Genomic DNA, 20,862 nt, shown 5'->3' on the forward strand with positions numbered 1-20,862 from the left:
TCAGGTTAGGCAAGTGCTCTACCAATGGAACCACACCCCCATTCCCTTCTAGCTGTTTCTTTTTTTTTTTTCTTTTCAGTTTTTTTGAGACAGGGTTTCGCTGTGTAGCTTTGCACCTTTCCTGGAACTCGCTTTATAAACCAGGCTGGCCTCGAACTCACAGAGACCCACCTGCCTCTGCCTCCCGAGTGCTGGGATTACAGGTGTGCACCGCCGCTGCCCGGCTCTAGCTGTTTCTTATGATGCTAAAGTTAGATAGCCATGGCCTAAGACTGGAGCTGGAAGAGGGAGATGGAGGGACGTCCTAAGGTACAGGCAGCTGCTTAGTCACCTGTGGGTCAGGCTTGCTGGTAGACATGCATACAGGCAGACACACACACACACACACACACACACACACACACACACACACACCCCTGGCAGGTCAAAGCACTTCAAATGCTGAATCTCTCTGGTCTCGGAGGGTGCACGGAGGTACACAAATGAAGATGGGGAGGGGTAAGGATGAACTGTTCTTAGGTGATATCCTGTACCCCAGGATCTTTGTCCCTCATCCCTTCTGAGGGTCCCCGAGTGCTCCTTCAAAGGCCAGAGAAGCTGAGTCATTGCCCAGCTCAGACCAGACACACCCATCCATGGAGGCTGAGGTGACCTGTGTGCCAAAGAGAGTTCGGAGTATGTGCTAAGATCTTGTTGTGCATGGGCTGGCCAGCTGGGGAATGTGGGGGATCAGCAGACCAAGCTTAGGCCAGCACGCACCATCCCAAGCTATGAAATGCTGCCCAGATGGAGAATTCCCCTTGGCCCTTTCCCAGGACTGGGTCCAATGGCCAGCCTTCCTCCTGACCTCTGTCTCTCTGACATAGACTGTGGTGCCTAGGCTGTGGCCCACTTGGGCCATCACTGCACTATGGCATCCTTCCCCACCCCGCCCCCCCCCCACATCCCCAAGGATCTTGATGTTAAATTCTTGCCCCTGTGAGCTGCTGGGGATGTGGGGAAGGGAGGGAGCCTCATGCTCAGATCTGGTTTCCCTGCTTCTTCCCGTGGCTGGCTGCCACGGGCTGAGCCACCAGCTGTGCTATATAAGGCCCGCGCCTGGACTGCTGGAGAGGTGAAGAAGACTTGGACCCCAAGCTAAGAGCCTTGTTCAGGATACGGTGAGTTCCAACCCTCTTGTCCCATCCCTGCATCTCATTGCCTGGCTCTGCTCCTACCCTCATCCTTAGACATCTCATTGTTTTGTTTTCTGACCACCTCATCTCCCACAAAAGACGCCTTTTTCTGCTTGACACTTCTCTTTTGTCCCTTATTATCCAAAGTCATGCCTCAGGCCTGCCCACCTGAAGTCACAGTCCCCCCAATGGCCCTACCATGGTCTCTGTACCTTTTCCTCCTGTGGCCGGCCACTGTACACTGTCCAGGAGCTCCAGGGAGCATTGGTTGAGGAGCCTGAGTGTCAGGCCTACTGGGAGGAAATGGTGGGATTGTAGAGAGCCTCTCTGCTGGCTGCCAGATGGGAAATGGCTTTTCCACAAGGTGCCTCAGGCCACCCTGGCCTCTCTGACAGCCTTGGAGCTGTCTCTGGTTTTGCAGGCCTGCTCAGAGTCCGGAAGCTTGGAGTAGCCTGAACCAACCTGGTACAGCGGTTTCATGGCTAGACAGTCTGCACTGTGGATTTGTTCATCTCCTGAGACATCCAAAAACTCAAAGGATCTTTTTCTTCCAGAAAGGAGACATTTCCTTCCTGTTCTTCCGCACCGGACTTGGTAATTGAAGGTAATTTTTTTTTTTTTTTTAAATGTCTTTCTCTGTAGCTAAAGCCATCCTGGAACTCACTATAATAGCCCAGGCTGGCCTCCTGCTCAGAGCCACCTACCTGTCTCAGTCTCCCAAGTACTGAGATTGTAGGTATAAGTCATCATACGCAACTGGAGGGTTTTTAGATCAGATTCTGGGTTGTCCCTAACTCTGGGAGAAAAAAATACCAGCTCAGAGGATCGTGGGCCACTCATGCCCACTCCATCATCCTTTAACATTATGTCTGGGCATGTTTTCCTCTCCCCAGCCCTGCAGCCTCGACTCTATGTTTCCAGTTATTGGGAGCCCTGGGTTCTCACTAAGCACCCCATCCAGTTCCCTTTAGTTGGCTCCTGGCTTTGGTGCTCCTAGCAAGGTCGAAAACAAACAGGCCAGAATGGGTTCCAGCTGTGGCCCGTGCACATCTGGGAATGTGTTCTTGGAGGTGGTGTGGCTGAGGCATGGGTGACTTTCAGCCTGCCTGTCTACCCTAAGAGGGCCCACTGTGGCCGGGGCCAGGACTGCATGTCCTTAATATGTAGCCACCTGTACAAAACTATGAACCCCATCAAAGGGTAGCAAAACAAAAGCCTGGGTCTTGAAAGTGATCAGTAAGCTACCTAGCAGCCCCTGGAAGTAAGCCAGGCCCTTCTTACTGTCAAGGAACTTCTTTATCTCTATCCTCCCTTGTGGCCTGCCTGCCATGGAACCTGGCACATTTCCACATCTCCCAAACAGCTCGGTTTGGCTGTTCTAGCAGCTGTCACTTCAGTAAGACTCCATTCTATCTACCCTTCACCCTGGAGAGGTCAAGAGCTATTTCTACTGGAGCCATAAGAGATGTGACTCGGGCTTGGGATGTAGTTCAGTTGGTAGAGTGCTTGCCTAGCTTGAAGGAAGCCCTGGGGTCCATCCCTAGCACCACATAAAGTCAGACTGTATCCCAGCACTCAGAAGATGGAAACTGGAGAATCAGAAGTTCAAGATCATCCTTGTGTACACATTGAATTTGAGGCCAGCCTGGGCTACATGAGACCATGTCTCAAAAAAAAAAAAAAAAAAAAAGTGATCCAGGTGCTGGAGAGATGGCTCAGAGGTTAAGAGCACCGACTGCTCTTCCAGAGGTCCCAAGTTCAATTCCCAGCACCCACATGGCAGCTCACAACCATCTGTAATGAGACCTGGCACCCTCTTCTGTATACATAATAAATAAATAAACCTTTAAAAAAAATAGTGATCCAGAAGTGTGGAATATGATACCCTTTGCTTCTTTGCAGATCACTGGCTCTATGAAACATCCCTGGGGAACCACAGTCCCAACTTTGTGAAGCAGTATCACCTCTCTGTGACATTCCTCCGTGGCCTTGAGGGAAAGATGGCAGCAACCAAGACCTGGGTACTCTCTTTCCTAGTCCTGGAGTTCACCTCTGTGCTCGGTACGCACTAAGTCTCAGCTTGCTCCCGTAGCTTCTACTTGCCACAGAGAAGTCGTTTCTGTTCTGGGACCCAGTTATGCATCTGCCTGGCCTGAAGATTTGAGGATGTTTGATAGATCTGAGACCGCCCTTATTAAAATTCATAGAACAGGGGTTGGGGATTTAGCTCAGTGGTAAAGCACTTGCCTAGCAAACGCAAGGCCCTGGGTTCGGTCCTCAGCTCCGGCAAAAAAAATAAAATAAAATAAAAATAAAAAAAATAAAAAAAATAAAAAAATAAAAAAATTCACAGAATAGAATCAAATGGCCGGGATGAGTAGTCACACATGGGGAGGAAGGAAAAAAGATAGGAAAGTTTCTGCCCCTGTGCACCAAATTTAGCTCTGAGCTTCCTGGCAGCCAAAGCAAAAGGGAGTCACAGGGGACCCACAGAGTTCTCAGAAGCAGGTTTGGGGTTGGTCTGTTTTCAGTTGCATGAAAATTCTTCTGGCCCTAACAACTCAATTTCCTTTATACCCTGAAGTCAAGTTGGATGGACACACCAGAAATTGTCCTGGTTTGCTTGTCCTCTGCTCCCGGGGGGGGGGGGGCTGAGATGTCTACACATTGCAGAGAGCTCTCCCTCCCCCACGTCCCTCGCCTCTTCCCATTTCTAATCACACTGCTAATGCAAAGACTGCTCACAACCCTTTTAAAGCTGCATGCCCCGCAGGCTTGTGACCCCGGACAGACGCAGGAACAAAGGCAGCTCCTCCACAGTGCCAGCGCAGTGTGTGCCCGCCTCCTGCCTCGCCCTTCCCACCTTGGCAGCTGCTGTTTGTAAAGATGATTAACATTCAGCCATCTGAGGGGAAATCAGATTAGGTTGATTAAAAGGGCTCCCATCACCCCAATTAGGCAGCACAGAGAATTCTGACTTGGCTCCTTGCCTGGGAGTTAATTGCCTTTCAAGGCTTTTGCAGGCCTCTGCTTTGCTTTCTTCTGCTTCTGGAGCACTCAACCCAGCTTTATGTAGAGAAGGGCTAGAGAAGGTGGCCCCTGTCCTGAGGGCCCTCTGCTCAGCAGGCTGTGGTCGGAACAGGGAAGATCACTAGCCCAGTAGGTTCATGGAGTCCTTTATGGGATGGTGGATTTCAGTGTCAGCCCATCAAGAGAAAGGGACAGCCCCACCCACCTTGTGCCAGGCATTGAGCTAGAATTGCTGGCTAACATTTATTCAGTATATGGCATTGTTCTGAAGGTTTTGTGAATGAACTCTTACTGTCCTATGTTTATGAGGACTGGGTCAGGCAGCTTCAACAGCCTGCCCAAGGGTAGTTAGAAAGCAGCGGCAGTCTGCGGCCCTCTCCAGAGACACTGGTGTCTCATTTCATGGGACCCTCAGGCCAGCAGCACCTTATGAAGGGAAATCAGTGTCACCACTGTATAAGAAAGGAAAACAAGGCTCCATCTTCCCGGGGACAGGTCTAAACTCCCTAACAGGAGCCTCAACCTACTAGCTACCTGACGTATCCATCAGCTCCATTTAAAATTTTTATCTATGTATGGACTTATTATTCCTGTGTGTATGTGGGGGGGGTGTTAGAGAATAACTTGGGGAGTCTGTTCTCTCCTTCCCTGGGATTAAACTCAGGGTATCAGGCTTGGTAGCAAGTGCCTTTACCTCTCAAGCCATCTCCCTGGCCTTAATATTTTTTAAATTATCATATACTAGTTATACATAATAATGGGTTTCATTATATCATTTTCACATAGGTGTGATATAGCTTGATAAAATTCCCACTGCCCTCTCTTGTCCCCCTTCTACTCCTGAGGACACCCCCTTCTTCCTTTTCTTTCTTTCTTTTTTTTTGGAAACAGAGTTATGTAGCCTGGTTGACCAGTCTAGCCAAGTGCTGAGATTAAAAGCATGCACCGCTGGGCTTGGTCTCACTCTCCTTTTTTTTTTTTTTTTTTTTTTTTTTTTTGAGACAGAGTCTCATGTAGCATGTAGCTCAGGTTGGCTAGGAACTTACTATGTAGCCAGGCTGTCCTTGAACCTCCGACACTGTTGCCTCTACTTCCCAGGTGCTGGGATTACATGCATGTACCACCAAGTCTAGCTGCTCATCCATTTCTAGAACAAGACAGAAAAGGGAATTATCATTTGTCGAGCATGCTCTCCATGCCAGCTCAGTGTGTTTTATGGGAAACAGGCTGAGAAATGAAGCGCTTGGGGAGGTTCACAGCAGTGAGTGGCCGAGTGGGGATTTGGACCCATGCTCAGGGTTCATACTGAATCCACCTCTCCAGCTCTCTGCATCTTCAAACCCTGTGAGCCCTGGCTTCTCTTCTTCTTCTGTCCTGCAGGGAGACAGATGCTTACCCAGTCAGTGAGAAGAGTCCAGCCTGCAAAGAGGATCTCTAACACCTTTGCCAAGCCTGCTGACTCCCCGGAGAGTGAGTCTCCATCAGAGCAGGGAAGAGTTGGGAGGGAGTCTTTACTGAGCTTGCTTAGGTCGGTCTCTGAAGCCTGGGGAGGATGTTAGGATTTCATGGAAACTATGCTTTAACAAGACACTTGGCTGTTCTCGCCAGGCAGAGGAGTGCAGTATAAGAAAGCTCAGAGTTAGGAAGCTGCCTGATGTATTCTAGAAACGGGGTGCTCACATGCTAGAGCTGGTGGGGATGGAAGGGGTAGATGAAGGTGGAGAAATAGCAGAGTCTCACTGACACCCTCACTGACTTGCTAAGAGATTTTTGTGCCAGAGAATGCTGTGGTCCAAGCCCCATGTACAGTGTTAGAAAGGGGTAGAGTAAGAAAAAGACATTAGACAGCCAGTCCCTAGCCTGGTCCTCCAGGCTGATGAGAGCTGGGATGGAGGGCTCCACATTGTGAGGCAGAGAAAGGATTGAAGAGCTGGGATGGTTCCTCCTCAACCCAGCTCTGTCTCTCAGGTCCTGGTGAGTGGACAACTTGGTTTAACATCGACCACCCAGGGGGACAGGGGGACTTCGAGCGATTGGATGCTATTCGCTTCTACTATGGGGAGCGTGTGTGTGCCCGTCCGCTGCGGCTAGAGGCCCGGACCACTGACTGGATGCCTGCGGGCAGCACTGGCCAGGTGGTCCACGGCAGTCCCCGTGAGGGCTTCTGGTGCCTCAACAGGGAACAGAGACCAGGCCAGAACTGCTCCAATTATACAGTGCGCTTCCTCTGCCCACCAGGTGAGTCTGAATGGCCCCAGCTCTTGCCTCCGGCCTTGGCCCAGGAGAGGCCGGGATCCAAATAGCACAAACCTGCATAGGCTCCCAGTCTCTTAACAGCCACTGAGTCTCATTAATGTGATGAGCCCCAGAACTGCTCCAGCCAACCTGTTGTGTTGCATTCCAGTGACTCAGAGGAGAAGATGGCACTTGTCTAACTTCTGGGGTTTGACTCTAGCTTACTGTGTACAACTGTGTTGTTTATTTATTCATTATTTACTTTTGTGGTAGTGGGGATTGAGCCCAGGACATTATGTTAGGCAAGCCCTCTACTACTGAGCTACATCTCCAGCTTTCTGCCCCCCCCCCTTTTTTTTCAGAGCTGAGGACTGAACCTAGGCTTTGAGCTTGCTAGGCAAGTGCTCTACCACTGAGCTAAATCTCTAACCCTGCTTCTGCCCTATTTATTTATTTATTTAGGTTTTTTGAGACAGGGTTTCTCTGTGTAGCTTTGTGCTTTTCCTGGAACTCACTCTGTAGCCCAGGTTGGCCTTGAACTCACAGAGATCCACCTGCCTCTGCCTCCCAAGTGCTGGGATTAAAGGTATGCACCATCAGTGTCTGGCTGCCTTCTGCCCTTTTATCTATGTTTATTTCTTAAATAATGAGATGGGTTTCACTAAGTTGCCCAGGCAGGTCTTACAACATGTGATTCTCTGGCCTCTATTCCAAGTAACTGAGATTATAAATATAGGAAAACAAGCCTAGAGCAACTGTATTCATATAGCTCAGGCTGGCCTGGAACTTCCTATGTAGCCTTGGATGACCCTGAACTTCAGATCCTCCTGATGGTGCCAGCTCCCAAGTGCTGGGACTCTAGGCATGTGTTGGTTCTCTAACACACAGCTTTATGTATATCAGGCAAGCATTCTATGAGCTGCATCCCCAGTCCTCTTCTCTCCTCCTCCCCCCCTTTTTTTTGGGGGGGGGTGAGGGGAGTAGGGTCTAGCCCTAGCTTGCCTGGGAATCATTATGAAGTCCAGGCTATCCTTGAACTCCTGACCCTCCTGCCTCTCTCCAGAATGTTGAGATGACAGCCATGTTCCTCTATGCCCAGCTGCAACTGTATATTTTAGACAAGCTTTTTGAGGCTCCTTAGTCTTACGTTCTCCATGTTTCTCAGTGTTAGGGATTCGACATAGGGCCCCTCATATACTAGGCAAATGCTCTTTCACAGAACTACATTCTTAGTTCTCTTAAAAAATTTTTTTCTGGCCAGGCGGTGGTGCATGCCTGTAATCCCAGCACTCGGGAGGCAGAGGCAGGTGGATCTTTGTGAGTTTGACACCAGCCTGGTCTACAGAGTGAGTTCCAGGAAAGGCGCAAAGCTACACAGAGAAACCCTGTCTTGAAAAAAAAAATTCTGTTTTTTGTTTGTTTGTTTTTTGTGGAGCTGAGGATCAAACCCAGGACCCAGGACCTTGCGCTTGCTAGGCAAGCGCTCTACCACTGAGCTAAATCCCCAACCCCCTGTATTTTTGTTTTGAGAGAATCTTGATAAATTACCTAGCTGGCTTTAAACATGATCCTCCTGTTTGGGGATTATAGTTATTGGCCTCTCACATGTGGAATAACAGTGTATCTTAAGGATTTAAATTAAAAAAATTTTTTTTAGTTTTGTATAAAGTCTTACTGCATAGTTTAGACTGGCCTCAAACTTACTATGTAGCTCAAACTAGTCCCTATAATCATCTGACTCAGGTTTCCAAGTGCTGTCCCCCATTTGTGGGGGTTTTGATGAAGCTCACGTGAGACAATTAACGAAGCAGTTGAGCCCAGTTTCGCTAAATGTCAACTGCTGCTATAATTTCTGTGTGCAAGATGCTGGCTACCCTCATTATTCAACCTTGGCAATTGACCTTGAGACATTGCTATCTCAACAGGCCACAGGAGGCTTAGAGAAGTCGTTAGTCTGCTAGCTACACAGCTAAGTGCTGCACAGGGACTTGAACCACGTCCATGTTTGCAGAATCCATGTTCTTTATATTCCATTCTGTCCACACACTGGACAGTGCAGATATTAAGGCCTGCTGCAGGCCTGTACTCTGGACAGGCACCCTGCCCCTGGGGCTCTACCTGTCAGTACAGATTGATGTTGCAGACCCAGGAGCCTATGATAGTTTTATGCTGTTGGGAACCCAGCTGGTCTCTCCAGTAAGGGTTGAGCCTCCTTTTTATGCACAGGCTGTAGGAGAGAGGTGAGGAGGTAGGCAGGAGTCTGGCTATTCAGGTCACTGTGAACAACAGGCCCTGAATTCCCAGGGTGCCTGTCTTCAGCGAGCAATGTGGCTGTTTTCACATTAGTGGAGGATGATGGACCACCAGCAACATAGGTCCTAAGTGCTGAGCCAAAAATAAAATAAAACAAAACAAAAAAACCTTTCACCATATGTTGCCTCTCTGCAAGTTAAAAACACTACTTCCTCAAGACTTTTGACTTCCCTTGTTAAAAAACAAAACAAAACAAAACAAAACATTGTAGGTCTGGGGTGTAGCTCAGTTGGTCAAGTGCTGGCTTAGTATCCACAAAGCAATAGGTTTCATCTCTAGCAACAACTGGTAGCCTGCTTCCTTATAATTACAGCACTCAGAAGGTAGAGGCAGGAGGATCAGACATTGGAGGCCAGTCTCGGTTACATGAGACTGTCTCAAAATTTATTTTTTATTCATTGAAATAAATAGAAATATCAGCGAGGCTTCTGATGTCAATAGGGCCCTTGTGCTCCCACACCAGAGAAGAAACACACGTGGGGTCAGACTCCTGACCCAGTCCTCTGGGGGAGAAAGTGACTTCTGCTGCTCTCATCTTCTAGGGTCCTTGCGACGAGATACAGAGCACATCTGGAGTCCTTGGTCTCCCTGGAGCAAGTGCTCAGCTGCCTGTGGTCACACCGGGGTCCAGACCCGTACCCGCACGTGCTTGGCACAGACAGTGTCACTGTGCAGTGAGGCCACCGAGGAAGGCCAGCTCTGTGTGAGCCAGGCCTGCACAGGTACCTGTCTCCCTCTGTGCACTGGGCTTCTGTGACAGGTGAGGCTAAAATAGCCTGAAGGATGGGCTAGAGGGTCAGTGAAAGACTGAGTCATTCCTTCACTCATCCATCCCTAACTGAGCAGGTCATTTGCTCTGATGAGAGACATACGAGACAGCTAGAAACACAGGGCATTGTCAATGATCACAGCTTAAGAAATCAGCTGGGGCTGGGCGGGGGGGTGGGGGGGGGTGGTGGTGGTGGTGGTGGTGCACGCCTGTAATCCCAGCACTCGGCAGGAGGCAGAGGCAGGTGGATCTCTGTGAGTTCGAGGCCAGCCTGGTACTAGTCCAGGACAGGCTCCAAAGCTACAGAGAAACCCTGCCTCAAAAAACCAAATAAATAAAAGAAAAGAAATCAGCTGGACAGTGGTGGTGCACACCTTTAATCCTAGTACTTGGGAGGCAGAGGCAGATGGATCTTTGAGTTCAAAACCAACCTGATCTACAAGGACAGCCAGGATTACACACACAGAAAAAACCTGTCTTGAACCCTATACACACACATACACAAAACAAAAAGAAGAAAGAAAGAAAGAAACAAAGGAAAGAAAAGAAATCAGGAAGTTGTATTTAGAGAGGAAGTTTCCTGGGCTAAATCTGAAGGGTGAATAGGAATTAGTTGTACAGGCAGTAAGGAGGGGTTAAGAAAGACCCAAGGAGGAAAGGAAGGGTGTGTGAGCATCCAGGCTGGGATAGGCGGGAAGATGGGTCAGAATCCATAAAGCCCTGCTGACATGGCTCCTTGTCCCACAGCCTGTGACCTGACCTGCCCCATGGGCCAGGCAAATGCTGACTGTGATGCCTGCATGTGCCAGGACTTCATGCTTCATGGGGCCATCTCCCTCCCTGGAGGTGCCCCAGCTCCAGGGGCCACTGTCTACCTGCTGGCCAAGGCACCAAAGATGCTGACCCAGACAGACAGTAGTGGGAGGTTCCGAGTTCCCGGCTTATGTCCTGATGGCAAGAGCATCCTGAAAATCACCAAGACCAAGTTTGCTCCAATTGTGCTCACGATGCCCAAGACTAGCCTGAAGTCAGCCACCATCAATGCAGAGTTTGTGAGGGCAGGTGATTAAGTGCCCTGTGGTAGGAAGGTTTAAAGTTGAAAGCTCCTTCCCCAGCTCACACAGTGTAAAATCTTTGCTATGACCCACAAGCTCTATATCCTCTGGCTTTCCCTAATTTTTTTTCCCTACTATTCAGAATCAATCTGTTATAGCCACAATGGCTTCTTTGTCTGCTTCTCAAATATAGATGCATCCCTTCTGCCTTGGGGCTTTTGCGCTTGCTGTGTGTACTCAGTGTAGAGTGTTCTTCTACTAGATATTGGCAGGTCCCGCACCCCGAGGCATGAGGATTCCCTGACTACCTTGTCTAAAATAGTCAATTACCACAAAGGTTTATAGGCCCTAGAGGAGCTTGGGAAGTTCAGAAATGGGTAGAATAGTTAAAACAACAACAACAACCCTGTTCTGCTGAGGGCAGAAGATCATGAATAGTGCACAGTGAGCCACTTAGTTCTATCCTTTGTAGCACTTAGAGTGTGGCTGGTACCAGGTCCCAGCATTCTTCACTGTCCCATCCAGATGCTACCAGAGAAGTTTATGGGAACAGGTCCCAGATGGAAAGGGTGGAGGAGGGGAATCCACTGGTGGTCAGTTCCTTTGGGTATTAGGGGGACACCAGAGATGGGCAGGGGGTAGGATAAAGCCATACAATTTCAATACCACCGAAGACCCTGAGGGAGCAGGGCTCTCTAGAGCCTGTCACAAAGTAAGAAACCCAGAGACCGTTTCTCATCTTCTCCCCCAGAGACTCCATACATTGTGATGAACCCGGAGACGAAAGCACGGCGGGCCGGGCAGAGTGTGGCCTTGTGCTGCAAGGCCACAGGGAAACCCCGTCCAGACAAGTACTTCTGGTGTGTATTCTGCCAGCCGCCCTCCCCAGTCCTCTCAGAAATCGGGGCTTGCTGGCCTTGTGTCCAGACCAAACCATAGCAATGGCTCACAGAATAAAGGCACATGTGGGCTACTGGTGCAGAGCCTGAATAATGGCGTTTACAAATTGGGGGTCTGCAGGGTTGTTGCCCAGATGACCAGCCAATCCTCTTACACCTCAAAGCTCAGCTCACTCTCCCAAAATCTCTCTCATTCTCTCTCTCTCTCTCTCTCTCTCTCTCTCTCTCTCTCTCTCTCTCCCTCTGAGATAGGATTTCTCTATGTAGCCCTGGTTCTCCTGGAACTCGATCTGTACATCAAGCTGGCCTCAATTTCACAGATTCACCTACCTCTGCCTCCTGAGTGCTAGGATTAAAGCATGCACCACCATGCCTGTCTCCGAAATGTCTCTTGGCCTTAGTTAGGGTCCTAACATGCATGTTCTTATGCCAATCAGCAAGATGCTTCAGTTCTGCTTCCCCCAGCAAGTCAGAATCCCCAGTGCCAGGGGTGAGTTCTTTACCCTCCAACAAGCACTTAGAGCCACTAGCTTGTTTAGAATGCCAACAGTTCTTGGAGGTCAGCTGGAGATCAGTGCTCTTGTTTTACAGAGCAGGAAGCTGTAATTCAGAGAGGTGAGAGGATTTGTCTAAAGATCCCCCATCAATTAAGAGGTAGGGCTGGGGCTTAGAAGCAGTTTCCCAACTCCCAGCCAATCAGGCGCTGTTGGGCAAGCCAAGTGAAAGTGGACCATCCCCAGTCCCCTGCTTCCTGGCATGTCTTCAGGTTTACCTTTCCTCTTGTGGCCCACTGGGGCTCTACCTCTGCATCCTTATAGGTACCACAACAACACATTGCTGGATCCCTCCCTCTACAAGCACGAGAGCAAGCTGGTGCTGAGGAACCTGCAGCAGGACCAGGCAGGGGAGTACTTCTGTAAGGCGCAGAGTGACGCTGGAGCTGTGAAGTCCAAGGTTGCCCAGCTGACAGTCATAGGTAAGCCTGTGTGGGTCTCAGGGGTCCTGGGTCTACAACAGGGCTGGCTGAGCACTCCAGTCAGCGTCACTGGGCAGGAAAAGCTTGGGGTTTTCTATGATGTACACAGTACCGGGCCCTCTGGGATATAATGAAGAGATGGTCTTGCTGTCGCAGCACGATCATTTGAGGGGTGTGTGTGTGTGTGTGTGTGTGTGTGTGTGTGTAGAAATGTAAATAAAATTCAATCAAGACAAAAACATGTAGGGCCTGGGGATGTTGCTCAGTTGGTACAGTAATTGTCTAGCATGAATGAAGTCCTTGGTTAAGTCCACAGCACTGCAAAAACCCAGATGAAAGTAGGGGGTCAGAAGGTCAGGATCAGCAGCAGCTACATAATCAGCTTGAGATAGCTTTGGCTACATGAGATCCTGTCAATTTGCTCCTGAAATTTAGAAAAATGTAGCTAAAATAGGAGCCCAGGCCCGAATAATAGACAAGAAATAGATACCTTCCAGGTAGCTAAGGCATGGTAGCACATACTTGTAACCTCAGCATTTGGGAGGTAGAGGGAGGATCAGGAATTCAAGGTCATCTTCTTTTACATGGTGGGTTCAAGGCTAGTCTTGACTATATGAGACTTTATCTCAAAAATCCAGCCTTCCTCCAAAAATAAAAACCCCCAAACTGATATTCTGCATTGACCCCCAGGAGTCTGATTTTTGTCTGAGATGTGGCCTGGACATGCATGGCTTCAAAGCTCCTCACTTCACTCTGCTTTGCAGTGAAGGTTGGCAAGTCCTGATCTTAGAGAAGCCTCAGGCACAGTGTGTGGAGGTAGAAGTGTGGGGAGGTATGGATTGTGGGGCTACAGAAGCAGGGGACTGAGCATGTGTTATACGAAAGGGTGATCTGATTAAAGCTGGCTTCTAGAAGAAAACTGGAGGAGCAAGGACTTCAAGCCAAAGGCCTATCAAACCTGTCTTGGACAGTGAGGGGAGAGGGTATCTTAGGAATAAACAGAATAAAACAAAGCAGAGGAAATGAAAATTCATTGGAAGAATTATGGAATATTTCACAGACTCCAAGAAAATTGAGCAACAGACCTCAGAACAGACAAGGCAAAGGGCCTTTAGTGGAGGAGTCGAGGAGTGTGCCAGCCATCACAGCAGCATACCCTGTTGCCACAGTGATCCTTTCATGATACTTTACCATTCGGAAGTTCAGTTGACAGATAATGACTACATACTCTTTCCAAATATGTATGTACACTGCTTTAAGTTCAACATAAAGGGGAACTAAAGAGAAAATGGTGTCAATGGCAATAGAATTGTGTCAATAGCTAAAAGCTTTGGCACAATAACTAGGAAGATAGAGAGAGCTGACATGAGTGCTTACTCAAGAGTGACCATGGATGTGACCTATAAGGGTTGATGGGTACAGAGGTGGCATCCCAGTGGTTTAGTCTTTGAATATTACTATTATAAAGACATCATTTTTTTTTTTTTTTTTTTTTTTTGTATTTTTGAGACAGGGTTTCTCTGTGTAGCTTTGCGCCTTTCCTGGAACTCACTTGGTAGCCCAGGCTGGCCTCGAACTCACAGAGATCTGCCTGGCTCTGCCTCCCAAGTGCTGGGATTAAAGGCCTGCGCCACCTCTGCCCGGCTTCATTTATTTTTCAATTGAGAAACAATTCTGGGCATTGTTCCAAGCTAAGCAAAGAGTCTTAGATTGATTCATGTGGTAGTTGAAGTCTTGAGAACTTCAGTGTACGGTAGAGGCCATGAGGAAAATACCAGGCTCCCATTACTTTAAACAGGTCTTGGTTTTGTTTTGTTTTGTTTGTTTGTTTGTTTTGAGACAAGGTTTTATATAGCCTGGGCTGGCCTCAAACCCATTATATAGCCAAGAATGACCTTGAGTTTATGATCCTTCTGCCTCTACCTCCCAAGTGCTAGGATTATAAGTGTGTGTCTGGGGTTGGGGATTTAGCTCTGTGGTAGAGCGCTTGCCTAGCAAGTGCAAGGCCCTGGGTTCAGTCCTCAGCTCTGGCAAAAAAAAAAAAAAAAAAAAGTGTGTGTGTCACCATGCCCAGGTAAAACAGGGTTTCTGGAGCTACAGAGATGGCTCAAGTGGTTAAAAGCACTGGCTACTCTTCCAGAGGTCCCAGGTTCTATTCCTACATGGTATCTTAAAACCATCTGTAACCCCAGTTCCAGGGGATCCAATGCCGTCTTCTGGCCTCTGTAGGCACAGATGCACACAGGCAAAACACTCATGTACACAAAATAAAAACAACAAAAACAGGGTTTTTGCCTACGTGAATTTTTCCTGGGATGCGTGAAAATCACCGAGGATGCAGGAAGTGCCAGTCATTGTGGGACATGGGTCACAAATAGCTCCTTTTTCTTATATGCCAGCAACGCCTCCAGTTTTAAAGATCCCTCCATTGAGAACTGCTTTTCTACTGACCTCAGTAACGACTGTTTCCCCGTGCATGTCTTAACAGGGTTGGTAATAGCTGTCTCATATCCCCAAGAAAGTTCTGTGAGAGTCACGGTTGCAGATATATAAGTCCTTTGAAAACTGTAGAAAGGAAGGGCTGCGACACAGTGGTAGAGCAATTGTCTAGCATAAGCAGGCACTGGGTTCAGTTCCCAGCAGCAGCAGCACCACACACACACACACACACACACACACACACACACACACACACACACACACACGCTGGCTTGGAGGCACATGCTTAGCGATCCCAGCACTTGGGTGGTAAAGGCAGAAGGATCATGAATTTAAGATCATCCTAGGCTACAGCACAAGCTTGAGGCCAACCTGGGCTATGTGAGACCCTGTCTCAACAAAACAAAAACAAAATCCAGAGAGATGAGAGAGGGAGGTGAGGAGAGAGAGAGAGAATACATTGAGTTGAAGTACTCTGTGTAAGACATGAATTCACAGCTGGGCGATGGTGGCACACGCCTTTAATCCCAGCACTTGGGAGACAGAGGCAGGCAGATCTCTGAGTTTGAGGCTAGCCTGCTCTACAAAGTGAGTTCCAGGACAGCAAGGACTAAACAGAGAAACTCTCTCTTTAAAAACAAAACAAAACAAAACAAAAAGACATGAATTTACACTTTAACATCCATACCATTTCTTCTTTAGCACATGATGAGAATCCTTGCAACCCCACCCCTGAGAGCTACCTTATCCGGCTGCCCCACGACTGCTTCCAGAATGCCACCAACTCCTTCTACTACGATGTAGGCCGCTGCCCGATCAAGACCTGTGCAGGGCAGCAAGACAATGGGATCCGGTGCCGGGATGCTGTGGAGAACTGTTGTGGCATCTCCAGAACAGAAGAGAGGGAGATCCAGTGCAGTGGGTACACACTACCCACCAAGGTGGCCATGGAGTGCAGCTGCCAGCGATGTGCAGAGACACGGAGCATCGTGAGGGGCCGGGTCAGTGCTGCTGACAACGGGGAGCCCATGCGCTTTGGCCATGTGTACATGGGGAATAACCGTGTGAGCATGACTGGCTACAAGGGCACGTTCACCCTCCACATCCCCCAGGATACGGAGAGGCTGGTGCTCACATTTGTTGACAGGCTGCAGAAGTTTGTCAATACTACCAAAGTGCTGCCCTTCAACAGAAAGGGGAGTGCAGTGTTCCATGAGATCAAGATGCTTCGGCAGAAAGAGCCCATCACATTGGAAGCCATGGAAACCAACATTATCCCCCTGGGAGAGGTGGCTGGTGAAGACCCTGTGGCTGAACTGGAGATCCCATCCCAAAGTTTCTATAGGCAGAATGGGGAGCCCTTCACAGGAAAGGTGAAGGCCAGTGTGACCTTCCTGGACCCTCGGAATATTTCCACGGCCACAGCTGCCCAGAGTGACCTGAACTTCATCAATGATGAAGGAGACACCTTTCCCCTTCGAACATACGGTATGTTCTCAGTGGACTTCAGAGACGAGGCCACTTCGGAGTCACTGAATGCTGGCAAGGTGAAGGTCCACCTTGACTCGACCCAGGTCAAGATGCCAGAGCATGTGCCAGCCATGAAACTCTGGTCGCTCAACCCAGACACAGGACTGTGGGAAGAGGAAGGTGATTTCAGATTTGAAAGCCAGAGGAGGAACAAGAGGGAAGATAGAACCTTCCTAGTGGGCAACATGGAGATCCGAGAGAGAAGGCTCTTTAACCTGGACGTCCCTGAAAGCCGAAGGTGCTTCATCAAGGTGAGAACTTACAGGAGTGAGAGGTTCCTGCCCAGTGAGCAAATCCAAGGGGTTGTAGTCTCAGTGATCAATCTGGAGCCCAGAACTGGCTTCTCATCTAACCCCAGGGCCTGGGGCCGATTTGACAGTGTCATCACAGGCCCCAATGGGGCCTGCCTGCCTGCCTTCTGTGATGACCAATCCCCTGACGCTTACTCCATCTATGTCTTGGCAAGCCTTTCTGGAGAAGAACTAGAGGCAGTAGAGTCTTCTCCTAAATTCAACCCAAATGCAATTGGTGTCCCTCAGCCCTACCTCAACAAACTTAAATACCGTCGGACAGACCATGAGGACCCACGGGTTAAAAAAACGGCTTTCCAAATCAGTATGGCCAAGCCGAGACCTAACTCAGCTGAAGAGAGCAATGGACCCATCTACGCCTTTGAGAACCTTCGGGCGTGTGAAGAGGCACCGCCCAGTGCGGCCCACTTCCGGTTCTATCAGATTGAAGGGGATCGCTATGACTACAACACAGTTCCTTTCAATGAAGACGACCCCATGAGCTGGACTGAAGACTACCTGGCCTGGTGGCCCAAGCCAATGGAGTTCAGGGCCTGCTACATCAAGGTAAAGATTGTGGGGCCCCTGGAGGTGAATGTACGGTCCCGCAACATGGGGGGCACCCACCGGCAGACCGTGGGGAAGCTCTATGGGATCCGAGATGTGAAGAGTACTCGGGACAGAGACCAACCTAATGTCTCGTCCGCCTGCCTGGAGTTCAAGTGCAGTGGAATGCTCTATGACCAAGATCGCGTGGACCGCACATTAGTGAAGGTCATCCCCCAGGGCAGCTGCCATCGATCCAGTGTGAACTCTATGCTGCATGAGTACCTGGTCAACCACCTTCCACTAGCAGTCAACAATGACACCAGTGAGTATACCATGCTGGCACCCCTGGACCCCCTGGGCCATAATTACGGTATCTACACGGTCACTGACCAGGACCCTCGTACAGCTAAGGAGATTGCACTCGGCCGGTGTTTTGATGGCACTTCTGACGGCTCCTCCAGAATCATGAAGAGCAATGTGGGAGTTGCCCTGACCTTTAACTGTGCAGAGAGGCAGGTAGGCCGCCAGAGTGCCTTCCAGTACCTCCAAAGCACACCAGCCAGGTCCCCAGCTGCAGGCACTGTCCAAGGAAGAGCATCTTCCTCCATGAGGCAACAGCGGGCAAGCAGGGGTGGACTGCGCCGGCGGGAAGGAGTGGTCCCCCTGAGGTTTTCTGGGGTTGCTCAACAACCTCTGAGCAACTAAGTAATTGTGGGTTCTCATAGTGCCCCCTGTCCACCTCAGGAGACAGCTGTTGTGAGACTGTCGCAGATTGTCACTTGTTAATTTAAACGCGTCTGTTTTGGTGCATCTTGATTCTCTGTACTTTTGCTTATTGTCTCTATTTTATGGTACTGGTTGGCGCATGGCCCCCAGGATGACAAAATAAAGATCCCTTTTTAAAAAAAGAAACAAAAGGAATTGGTAAATTTCTGCAACTTTGGCTCTTCATTTTGCTGTGACTGCAAACACACTTCTTTTGTATGGTTTTACCGGCCTCTCTATACTAATGATAATTTAATACAAATGAAACAAATGAACAGTCTAAAGCATATCTCTTGGCCATGTCCCACAAAATGTAAGCAAAGCCTTTGTCAAAGTTCGTATATATAAATGGTGGTCAAATAAGGAAATAAACGATAATATTTTTACTTGAAATGCAATTAACATTTCTTTTTAAAGTTTATTTATTTAATATATAATTTGTTTTTATGTTCATTGGTGTTTTGCCTGCATGTATGTCTGTGAGAGGGTGTCAGAAGCCCTGGAACTGGAATTACAGACAGGTGTGTGCTGTCATGTGGGTGCTGGGAATTGAACCAGGGTCCTCTGGAAGAGCAGCCAGTACTCTTAACCACTGAGCCATCTTTCCAGTCCTTTAACATTTATTTCTTCGGCAAATTGGGAACTCTGGTGTACATGTAACCGTAGGTGATTGAAGATTTCTTTTGAATTTATGTGTATGTGTGTGTACCTGTGTGTGTAGGTGCCCAAGAAGTCCAGAGGGCATCAGATTCCCTGAAACTGGAGTTAGAGGTGGTTTTAAGCCATCTGATATGGGTTCTGAGAGCAGAACCAGGATCCTCTGCGAGGGTGATAAGCACTCCTAAGTGCTGAGCAATCTCTCCAGCCTCCAAAGATATTGAGGGTAATCACAGTTTCTCCAACTCTGGGAAGAATATCTCTTAGTCCCCACAGTTACATCAGATTGTTAATTGTGTATATTTCTCTTTTGACACAGGGTTTCTTGTAGTGACTTCTGGCCTCAAATTTACTATAAGGCTTAGGATGACCTTGAACTCCTGGTATTTCTGCCTTTATCCCCCAAGTACTGGGATTAGGGACATACATCACTGCACCTAGTTTTTTTGTTTTTGTTTTTGTTTTTTGTTTTTTTGAGACAGGGTTTCTCTGTGTAGTTTTGCGCCTTTCCTGGAACTTGCTTTGTAGACCAGGCTGGCCTCGAACTCACAGAGATCTGCCTGGCTCTGCCTCCCAAGTGCTGGGATTACAGGCATGTGCCACCACTGCCTGGCTGCACCTAGTTTTATGCAGTGCTGGGGGTCAAACCCATGACTTTATGCATGCCAGGCAAGTCCTCTACAAACTGAATGGCATCCCCAGTCCTGTGCCTGTGTGTGTGCCTCTTTATAGTTGCTTTTGTTCTTGCTAGAAGCCCTGCAGAGCCAGGGCAGAGACCCACAAATGCACAGTCTGTGCTTTGGCTTTGAGGCTCCATGCTGTCCTTCAGCCTTTAAATTACGCCAGATGCTCAGAGCACAGGGGTGCTGGAAAGCAGGGCCAAGGTGCAAGGCCCAGCGTCCCTAAGTTATAGGCTGGGCACCCTCAGCAGTCACATTTGTCTCTTAGCTCATATTTTCCATTTTCAGAGAAAAGCAGAGATTCCTGGAGTTGTGGGCCTGTTCTGGGCTCCTAAGCAAGGCTTGAAAATATGTCCCAATTTTTGTCTTTTTTTTCTGCATGAAGGAGGTTATACAATAGCTGGCCTCGGATCTGGCTTTCTGGCCAAGTGGTCCTTTGGCTTCTCCCAAGTCTGTTGTCTCCTTCAGCTGGGCTGGCTGACCTTGCTCCAAAGGACGGGCTTTCTCTGTCTCTGTTTTCAAGTTCTTCTACAGACACCCTGCTTTTCTAGACTGCAGGCCTCCGATGTGGGTAACACCTCTCCCTAGAGTGAAACAACTGGTCTACAGGATTTGGTTTTGGGTTTAAACAGTTTAAAATAGTAAATCAAGGTCAGTGGGTGGTGCCAGAGCATTCCTGGAGCATCAACAGTCAGCAGGGGAGAGGGGAATGGGCTCGGGAGCACACAGCTTAAATTGTATTCCAGCATTTGGGAGGTGGAGGCTGCTGAACCAGGAGCTCAAGACCAGCCTAAGCTTCAAAGTAAGGCTATCCTGGGCTACATAAGCGCCTGCTTGAAAAATTAGATCCAAACAATTTGTCAGGGGGTGAGAAGCTGAACTGGGATGGAATTGAAACTACTTCAAAACTGTCAGGAAAACAGGTCATGGAGGGTTGGAAGGCATTATTTATTATCAGGACAAAAAAAAAAAACAAACAAACAAACAAAAAAAACCAAAAAACAAAACTTCCCTGGTCAGTCTGAGCACCTTTGGCCACCACTATACTGTGTTGGATTTGCCTTCTCAGATCTGAATCTGCCTAGCTCCTTGGAGTGCAGTTTGTAATCAATTAGAACTGTCTCTGGCATGCACACAGTCCTAGGTTCCTTCCCCAGCACAACAAAACAAACAAGCAAGCACAGGACAGCCACTGACTCATGGCTTGTTCTCCACTGTGGCGTCTGTTTATTTTCTGGACCAAATGTTCACTTCAAAAAAGCCCTCAGTTTTTTATTCTCAGCCAGTGCTATGCTGGCTGATCACTCAATACTGAGGGTGAATTTTACCAGAATAGATGTGTCGTAGCAGTAGGAAAAAACAGACAGGAAGCCACACAGTGGGGCCAGGCCCGCTGCTCTGCTCATGAATAGGAAGTTTGGCGATCTCAAGCATCTGGGGTGCTAGAGCAAAGTCACTAATTGTCAAGACAAGAACAGAGTCTGTGGAGCTTGAAAAGAT

The 20,862-nt window shown here is 48.7% G+C and overlaps 1 protein-coding gene across 1 annotated transcript; it reads left to right on the forward strand.

Moving 5' to 3' along the window:
• The first annotated feature begins 3,099 nt into the window (after positions 1-3,099).
• On the forward strand, positions 3,100-18,344 carry LOC118587497 (cartilage intermediate layer protein). Its single transcript, XM_036193511.1, has 8 exons — positions 3,100-3,236; positions 5,586-5,675; positions 6,174-6,443; positions 9,296-9,475; positions 10,270-10,584; positions 11,329-11,437; positions 12,295-12,452; positions 15,594-18,344. The coding sequence occupies exons 1-8, from the start codon at positions 3,176-3,178 to the stop codon at positions 17,963-17,965; spliced, it is 3,555 nt and encodes a 1,184-aa protein (XP_036049404.1). The 5' UTR covers positions 3,100-3,175; the 3' UTR covers positions 17,966-18,344.
• The last annotated feature ends 2,518 nt before the right edge of the window (positions 18,345-20,862 follow it).

This window comes from Onychomys torridus, chromosome 7 (genome assembly GCF_903995425.1).
Source record: "Onychomys torridus chromosome 7, mOncTor1.1, whole genome shotgun sequence".
NCBI lineage: Eukaryota > Metazoa > Chordata > Mammalia > Rodentia > Cricetidae > Onychomys > Onychomys torridus.